This window comes from Somniosus microcephalus, chromosome 4 (assembly GCF_052327205.1).
Source record: "Somniosus microcephalus isolate GS21.2 chromosome 4, FLI_Smic_1.0, whole genome shotgun sequence".
Taxonomy (NCBI): Eukaryota; Metazoa; Chordata; class Chondrichthyes; order Squaliformes; family Somniosidae; genus Somniosus; species Somniosus microcephalus.
In genome coordinates, this window is record NC_140990.1 from 157,391,501 (window position 1) to 157,400,900 (window position 9,400).

The 9,400-nt window shown below is 49.6% G+C and overlaps 1 protein-coding gene across 5 annotated transcripts in view; it reads left to right on the forward strand.

Moving 5' to 3' along the window:
* The window catches only part of LOC147119946 (islet cell autoantigen 1-like protein), a 179,320-nt gene that overhangs the window by 113,067 nt on the left and 56,853 nt on the right, over positions 1-9,400 (forward strand). For all 5 annotated transcript variants that reach the window (XM_085985392.1, XM_085985393.1, XM_085985391.1 and 2 more), the window contains one exon: positions 5,853-5,896. In XM_085985392.1, coding sequence (XP_085841518.1) covers positions 5,853-5,896 — 44 coding nt within the window. The remainder of the gene's footprint in view (positions 1-5,852; positions 5,897-9,400) is intronic.

Here is a 9,400-nt window from a genome sequence, read left to right on the forward strand (position 1 = left end):
AGCTGATTGAGCGTGGTCAGAGCTTCGATGCTGGGGATGTTGGCCTGAGCAAGAACACTGACGTTGGTGCGCCTGCCCTGCCAATGGATTTGCAGGATCTTGCGGAGGCAGCATTGGTGGTACCTCTCCAGTGCTTTGAGGTGCCTGCTGTACATGGTCCATGTCTCTGAGGCATACAGCAGGGCAGGTATCACTGCTGCCCTGTAGACCATGAGCTTAGTGCCGGGTTTGAGGTCCTGGTCTTCAAACACACTCTCTTCCTCAGGCGACCGAAGGCTGCACCGGCACACTGAAGGCGGTGTTGGACTTCGTCGTCGACGTCTGCCCTTGTTGACAGTAGGCTCCCGAGGTATAGAAAGTGGTCCACGTTGTCCAAGGCCTTGTCGTGGATTTTGATAATCGGGGGGCAGCACTGTGTGGCGGAGGCAGGCTGGTAGAGGACCTTTGTCTTACGGATGTTTAGTGTAAGGCCCATGTTCTCGTATGCTTCGGTGAAGGTGTTTACGATGGTTTGGAGTTCGACCACCGAGTGAGCGCAGATGCAAGCATCGTCTGCATACTGTAATTCGACGACAGAGGATGGGACGACCTTGGATCTGGACTGGAGGCGACGGAGGTTGAACAGTTTCTCGTTTGTTCTGTAAATTAGCTCCACTCCAGTGGGGAGCTTACTGAGGGTGAGATGGAGCATTGCAGCAAGGAAGATTGAGAAGAGCGTTGGTGCGATGACACAGCCTTGCTTGACCCCGGTTCGTACGTGAATTGGGTCTGTGGTGGAACCGTTGGTCAGGATCACGGCTTGCATGTCGTCGTGAAGCAGACGGAAGATAGTGACAAACTTTTGAGGGCAGCCGAATTTGAGGAGGACACTTCATAATCCCTCACAGTTGACAGTGTCGAAGGCCTTTGTGAGATCAAAGAAGGCCATGTACAGTGGTTGGTGCTGTTCCCTGCATTTCTCTTGTAATTGACGTGCGGTGAAGATCCTGTCCATTGTGCCTCTTAGTGGGCGGAATCCGCATTGCGACTCTGGGAGGAGCTCTTCGGCCACTGGGAGAAGGCGATTGAGGAGGATTCTTGTGATGACTTTCCCTGTGGCAGATAGCAGGGAAACTCCTCTAATTACCGCAATCGGACTTGTCACCTTTCTTGAAGATGGTCACAATTACGGCGTCTGAGATCCCCTGGCATACTCTCCTCCTTCCAGATAAGAGAAATTAGTTCATGAATTCGCGCCAGTAGTGCTTCTCCGCCATGCTTTAGTGCCTCTGCGGGGATTTCATCTGCTCCTGAGGCCTTGTTGTTCTTCAGTTGTCGGATGGCCTTTTCAACCTCATGCCGGGCTGGGGTTGTGCTGAGATGGTGGCGGGTAGCATGCTGTGGGATGGAGTTGAGGACACTCTTGTCGAAGACAGAGTCGTGGTTAAGGAGATCTTCAAAGTGCTCCTTCCAGCGGGCACTGACTGCTTCCCTGTCCTTGATGAGTACCTCTCCGTTCTTGGCCCGCAGTGGGGAAGGGCCTTGGGTGCTTGGGCCGTAGATGGTCTTGACTGCGCTAAAGAATCCACGTACGTCGTGGTTGTCGGCTAGCTGCTGGATCTCCTGCGCTTTCTCCACCCACCATCTGTTCTTTAGGTCGTGAGTTTTTTGTTGGACCTCGGCCTTCAGACTTCTGTAGAACTGCTTTCTTGCTCTCGAGTTCTGTTGCTGTTTCCAGATCAGAAATGCCTTGCGCTTACGGCTTATTAGCTCCTGGATCTCCTGGTCATTCTCGTCGAACCAGTCTTGGTGTTTCCTGGTTGAGCGACCGAGCGTCTCTTCACAGGTGCTGATTATGGAGGCCTTGAGTGCAGACCAGACGCTGTGGGCACTCTGTGTCTCTGCATCACTGGAAGTCGTCAGGTTGTTTGTGAGGCGCAGGCTGAATTGGGTTTTCTTAGCGGGGTCTTTGAGTGCTCCAGCGTTAATTTTCCTGCGGCATTGTTTCTGTTGCCGCCGCTGTTTTGGGGCTACATTGATGGAGATGACAGAGAGCAGATTAGGCGGAGGTCTGTCCAGCAGTCATCAGCTCCTGTCATGGCGCGGGTGATGCGGATGTCCTTGCGGTCCCTCACTCGGACGATGACGTAGTCCAGCAGATGCCAGTGCTTGGAACGAGGGTGCTGCCATGAAGCCTTGTACTTGTCTCTCTGACAGAACAAGGTGTTGGTTATGACGAGGCCATGTTCTAAGCATTTCGACAGGAGGAGGGTACCGTTGGAGTTGGCTTTCCCTACCCCCTCTCTGCCGATCGCACCTCTCCAGAGGTCTGTGTCCTTTCCAACTCTGGCGTTGAAGTCGCCAAGGAGGATCAGCTTGTCGCCCGTTGGGACTCGGGACAGGGCTTGTTCGAGGCTGGAGTAGAATTCCTCTTTGGTCTCGTCTGTGGCTTCCAGTGTTAGGGCGTACGCACTGATGATCGTAGTGCACTGCTTCCGGGCTAGGGTTAGCCGAAGAGTCACGAGGCGCTCGTTTATACCACTAGGGGAGTCTCTGAGACGCCCACCAGTTCATTTTTTATGGCGAAGCCTACCCCATGGAGGCGGCGTTCTTCTTCGGGTTTGCCTTTCCAGAAGAAGGTGTAACCACCGCCTTGCTCTGTGAGCTGGCCTTCCTCTGCCCGCCGGGTCTCACTTAGGGCGGCGATGTCAGTGTCGAAGCATCTGAGCTCCCGGGCAACGATAGCAGTACGGCGCTCCAGTCTGTCACTGTTGGGGTTGTCCATGAGGGTCCTGACATTCCAGGTCCCGAACTTCATTTTAAAAGGTGGAAGATGCCTGTGCATGAATTCTTTTAACGTGGGGTGGCTGTTGCACACCAGCTACCTCACGGGCTTGACAGAGCAAGGTCTTGATCCAATGGCAAGGGGATCCAAGACAATTGGAGACCAGGCTCTGCTACAACGGCCTAGCACACACACACACAAACATACTCCTACAGTCCTCCTCCCTCCTTCCCGCAGGTCCTCTCTGCTTGGGTTTTGTAGGATGCATTGTGGTCCTCCCGACCTCGCTGTTGGCCCGTGCCGCACATTCCCTGGGCCCCGACCCCATGCAAGTTAGGACACGGGCAGCAGAGCTTTGGATGACCTCAAGTTTTATGTAGGGTAGAATGTGGGAGGCCAGCCAGGAGTGCGTTGGAATAGTCAAGTCTAGAGGTAACAAAGGCGCGAATGAGGATTTCAGCAGCAGATGAGCTGAGGCAGGGGCGGAGACGGGCGATGCTCCAGAGGTTGAAATAGGCGGTCTTAGTGAAGGTGCTGATATGTGGTCGGTAGCTCATTTTGGAATCAAATATGACACCAAGGTTGCGAACAGTGTGATTCAGCCTCAGACAGTTGCCAGGGAGAGAGATGGAATCGGTGGCTAGGGAACTGAGTTTGTGGCAGGTCCGAAGACAATGTCTTCGGTCTTCCCAATATTTAGTTGGAGGAAATTTCTGCTCATCCAATACTGGAGGTCGGACAAGCAGTCTGACAATTTAGAGACAGTGGAGGGGCCGAGAGAGAGGTGGTGGTGTGGTAGAGCTGGGTATCGTCGGCATACATGCGGGAACTCGCGGTGTGTTTTCGGATGATGTCGCTGAGGGGCAGCATGGAAATGAGAAATAGGAGGGGGCCGAGGATAGATCCTTGGGGAGCACCAGAGGTAATAGTGCAGGAGCGGGAAGAGAAACCGTTGCAGATGATTCTCTGACTACGATTAGATAGATAAGAGTAGAACCGGGCGAGTGCAGTCCCACCCAGCTGGACAACGGTGGAGAGGCGTTGGAGGAGGATGGTGTGGTCAACCATGTCAAAGGCTGCAGACCGGTCGAGAAGGACGAGGAGGGACAGTTTACTTTTGTCACAGTCACAAAGGATGTCATTTGTGACTTTGAGAGCTGTTTCGGCAGGGGTGGAAACCTGATTGGAGGGATTCAAACATGGAGTTCTGGGAAAGGTGGGCACAGATTGGGGAGGCGACAGAACGTTTAAGGACTTTGGTGAGGCAAGGGAGGTCGGAGATGGGGCGGTAATTTGCAAGGATGGAGGTGTCAAGGGTTTTTTTTGAGGAGTGGGGTGACGGTGGCAGATTTGAAGGAGAAGGGGACAGTACCTGAGGAGAGAGAACCATTAACAATGTCAGCTAACATGGGGACCAGGAAGGGAAGTTGGGTGGTCAGCAGCTTAGTGGGAATAGGGTTGAGGGAGCAGGAAGTGGGTCTCGTAGACAAGATGAGCTTGGAGGGGGCATTAGGAGAGCTTGGCTTTTATTGTAAGGGGAATGGAGTATAAAAGCAGGGAAGTCTTGCTGCAGTTATACAGGGTACTGGTGAGGCCACACCTGGAATACTGTGTACAGTTTTGGTTTCCATATTTAAGAAAAGATATATTTGCTCTCGAGGCAGTTCAGAGACGGTTCACTCAGTTGATTCCAAAGATGAGGGGGTTGACTTATGAGGAAAGGTTGAGTAGGTTGGGCCTCTACTCATTGGAATTCAGAAGAAGGAGAGGCGATCTTATCGAAACATATAAGATTGTGAGGGGGCTTGATCGGGTGGATGTGGTGAGGATGTTTCCACTGATGGGTGAGACTAGAACTAGGGGGCATAATCTTAGAATAAGGGGCTGCCCTTTCAAAACTGAGATGAGGAGAAACTTCTTCTCTCAGAGGGTAGTAAATCTATGGAATTTGCTACCTCAGATTTGTGGAAGCTGCGACATTAAATACATTTAAAACGGAGATAGACAGTTTTCTGGCTGATAAGGGAATAAGGGGTTACGGGGAGAGGGCAGGGAAGTGGATGTGAGTCTAAGTTCGGATCAGCCATGATCCTATTGAATGGCGGAGCAGGCCCGAGGGGCCGTATGGCCTACTCCTGCTCCTACTTCTTATGTTCATATGAGAAAAACTAGAGAAAGATGCAAGAAAAAAAGGTCAAGGAACAAGAGCACAATATAGAAGTGAAGGAGAGAGAACTAGAAGTCAAAACTGAAAGCAAAAGTAGGGAAAAACAAGTGAAAGAAGAGAGAACAGAGTGAAGGAAGAGTGGGGGAAACTATTCTGTGAACCTGGCTAGCAAGGAAGGAGGGAGGAAGAGAATCAGTGCAGAAGGAGAGAGAGAGACGTGAAGATGCAACCATAGAAATAACACAGGAAATTCACTGTCCAATTCACTGTCACTCCCAGAGAGATACAAGATTATTTCTGGGGCTATCAGACTTAGAGCTCCAATCTCTGATTCCAGGTCTCCATGATGGGTGAGGGGAAAAGTAGAGCAAGCAAGACGTGGAAATAAAGAGACTAGCATCTAGAGAGAAAGACAGACAGATAAAGAGAATGAGATACAGTGTGAAAGAGAGATGCACAGAAAGAAACACAAAAGTGTGTGAGGCATGCAAAGAGAGGAGACCGATGAGGAAACACAGACAAAAGAAGAGGGACTGAAATAACTCGTAAATAAGCCTAGAAATGACTTGCTGATTAGAGGAGGTGATGGAATTTCTTTGTCCACTATTTGATCGTTCAACCTGTTTAGCATCATCCGCTAATACTGCTAACAATGATTATTAGGCTCTAGAAAGAGAAGGTGTTTGAAAGGCATATAGAGAAATAGAGTTTAGTTCTGGCAGGGGTGCTTCATCATCAGTATATTTGATGTCTAGTATTCCCGATTTTTCTATGAATCTCCATAACATTTTTACACCTTAAGTTAGCTTCCTGAACTCTGATTTTATTGGTACAGGTGTTGGAGGATAAGTGGACTAATGATATAAGCTGGTAGGATGATGAGAAGGTTTCTCCAAGTGATGCAGTTTCATTTTTTTTCAGGTTAGTGCTATTGGATGAAGATGAAGAACCTGGACCTGCCGCAGGTAAGCGACTGGAAGGGCCATGCAGCCACAATGTAATGTCGGCAGTACCAGAGCAGTGCAACAATTCTGATTCCACTTCAAACAAGATTAATCTAATTTTTGATCAAACGTATTCCCACTCCACACCCCCCCACAAAAATGTTCAAATTCTACCCTGTCCATGAGCAGTAATCCCAAATTCTGCCTCATTCACATCTTCAGTATGCTACAAGGATAATGCCAGGGAACCAAGGGGAAACTCAGGAGACTAATGTATTCTGTTCGTTTCTCCTGGAAAAAGCAGCAGCTGCTCTGCTGGCTTATTGTCCGTCACACTACATAGAATTACACAGTATTTACAGCACAGAAACAGGCCATTCGGCCCAACAGCTCTATGCCAGTGTTTATGCTCCACACGAGATCCTTCCACCTTTCTTCATCTCACCCTATCACCATATCCTTCTATTCCTTTCCCCTTGAATGCATCTATGCTATTCGACTCACCTACTCCTTGTGGTAGCAAGTTCCACATTCTCACTGCCCTCTGAGTAAAGACGTTTACTCAGTTCTCTGAACCTGCTTGGCAGCGCAAGAGGCTGGCCAATCCTAGTGGAGAGACTGATTTTATTCACCAACACTTCTCTTGAGGCGTGACCTTCCCCCCCCCCCCACTGCAGCTGGCTCTTGCTGAATGTTCAGACAGGGAGGCTGAGGAATCGGAAGAGCTCAGTGGCCCTGATCTTTCCAGGGAACGCGGGGGAAACCCAGCGAGGCCGGGGATGCGGAGATCCTGCCGACTTTAGGACCTCATTATAATTTTTTCTTCCATTTCCTGCTCAGCAACTGGCCAAATTGACAGGCTGGCTGGCTGCCAGGCAGGAAAACTAGCGACAGGAGGCCACAGCCAGGGATCCTTTGGGTCATCCCCTGCAATTGCGATCGCGGGGCAGGCCTGAGATCGGGAGTTGGAGTGGGTCAGTTTGTTGTGGGGGGGAGGGAGAGGAGTGAAGGAGGCCATCGGGGATTGTGGGGGAGGTTGCCGATTGCGGCAGGGGTTAGAGAGAGGCCGCGATCGGCAGAAGGGAGGCTGAAGGTTTGCTTGAGGGGCCAGGGAGAGCACTCCTGCTGCTCCTGGCCCACAAGGAGTGCTGGAAAAGGCACTTCTCTTCTTGAGCCGGCAGCTCTTTCGCTGCCAGGTTTCCTGAGCCCTGGGAAACCCAGCCGGCAACAATTTAAATCAGGCTACCAATTGCACGGTGGAAGGCTGATTTAAATACGATAATGAAGTGTCCGCCTCTCCAAGAGGGGACAATTGTACGGGACGAAATCCACTGCTGTAAAAACGACAAGTTGGGCAGGTTGGGGATGCGTTCCCAATTTTTTAGGGTATAAACCACCCCCCCTCCTCCCGCCCGTCATCGGCTGGTTAATATCGAGGCCAGTGTGCCCTTTGACCTGCTTCATGGGAAAGTCGCAAAAGCACCAGATTTGCTTTGAGCAGCTGCTTCTGACTCTGGAGTCTACAAGTCATCCTGCCTTTTGAGCAGTAATGATATTTGGGGACAATATACAGTGCGCAGTGTAGAGAGATTAGTTTATAGCGATAGTATCCATGCACTGTATGTGGGGTCAGTACACAGGTGGCTAAATACAGGAACACTAGTCGCAAATAGAATGTACAGCGCTCAGTTTGCAGGGACGGTTTATAGTGACAGGGCTCAGTTTACAGGGACGATGCGCAGTGACCGGGCTCTGTGTACAGGGCCAGAATACAGTGACGGGGCTCTACTGTAACTAATTTCTGGTTAAGTACTCCTGTGATGTTTTTCTCAATCTACCTGTTTGTCGCAGTGCTTCTGGGCAGTGTTCCGAGACCAGATGCCTGGGTAACCCCAGGAATCTCCCCAGTAATTGCCTTCCATGGTAGAAAGTCATTGTTTACCCAAAGCAGATAAAACACACACACAGAGGACATACGGCGACTTGCTGCTTGGAAGTGGGTCAGGCTTTCTCCTGGAGAGCCCAAAGGACTGTGCAGGGTAAAAACTGTCCATTGTGAACATTTATAACCTGAGCTGGTAAGCACCATCGAGTCATCCAACTCTAACCACAAGTCTAGTATCAAAGCGTTCTGTCTTTGGCAACTTCAATTCTGGTTTTTTTCCCCCCCCTCCAGTTCTTGCACTGACCCCAGCACATTAGGAGTACCTCACCCAGTTGAACTTGGAAAGTGCGTGTCAGCAGGTTATTCAGCTGTGAGGGCATCCTAGTTAAGCCTGATCCTCTCCTCGCTTAATGTCCAGATTGTGTCCCCTTTCCGCTAAGGGTTATTGGATAATGATCAAGAGTGGAAACCCTGGATGATTTCCTCTTCAGACAAAGAGTGCTGAGGCCAGTTGTAGAGTCCTACCTGCTGCTGCTACAGTCGAGGTCAGCTAACTCAGCTTAGACTGGGATCAAACCTGGTCTGTATGGCTCAGTACTACATCGGGTAGTGCCTTTACCCATTGAGCCACCGGGGCAGAGTTTGACAACTTCTGTAAGTAGTGCCCTCAGTTTCAATGTTCTTGTACATTATCCACAAGTATGAGAAATGGTTCCAATAAATTATATTTATGTGGCTTTTTGCAATGTCAAATTATGGAGCAGAGTCATTTTGCCTCCCAGAGATGTGGCTTCTGAGATTCAGAACCTGATGTATGTGGAGCAGAAGATTCTGTTTTCACTGCCTGAGGTTTCTTGTCTATCTGGATCTGTTAAGCAGTGATGTAAGTACTAGGTCATGTCGTGGAGACAGGCACTGAGTGATGTACATTAAGGCGGTACTCTTGTGAGGCCGTCAGTTACTCACTGGGGTGTACTGTCATGAGGACAAGAAGCCAGCAAGTCACACAGACAGTATCATGCTGCATTGAGTTGGCATTGTAATGGAACAGTCAAACATGTGTCAGTCAGTCACCCAATAATAGGTCAGCTTTGTCAAACGGGCTTTCTGTCATATGGCAATAGGGTTGTGGGGAAGTAGTGATTCTGTCACACAGCAATAAGGTTGTATTGTCTTGGGGATAATCAGTCAGTATTATGGAAGACTTAGCAATGTTGATGTATCAAGAAGTATTTTGAGGGATTACGTAGCATTACCAGTATTTACAGAACAGCAACAGGCCATTTAGCCCAACAGGTCCATGCTGCTGTTTATTCTCCACACCGGCCTCATTGTACTGCACTTTGAATCATAAAATCATAGAAATTTACAGCACAGGAAGCGGCTATTCGGCCTAATCCCACTTTCCAGAACTTGGTCCGTAGCCCTGTAGGTTACAGCATTTCAAGTGCATATCCAAGTACTTTTTAAATGTGATGAGGGTTTCTGCCTCTACAACCCTTTCACCCTCTGGGTGAAAAAAGTTCTTCTCAACTCCCCTTTAATCCTTCTACCAATTACTTTAAATCTATGCCCCCTGGTTATTAACCTTGCTGCTAAGGGAAGTAGGCACCTCATAATTTTATTCATCCCAATTAAGT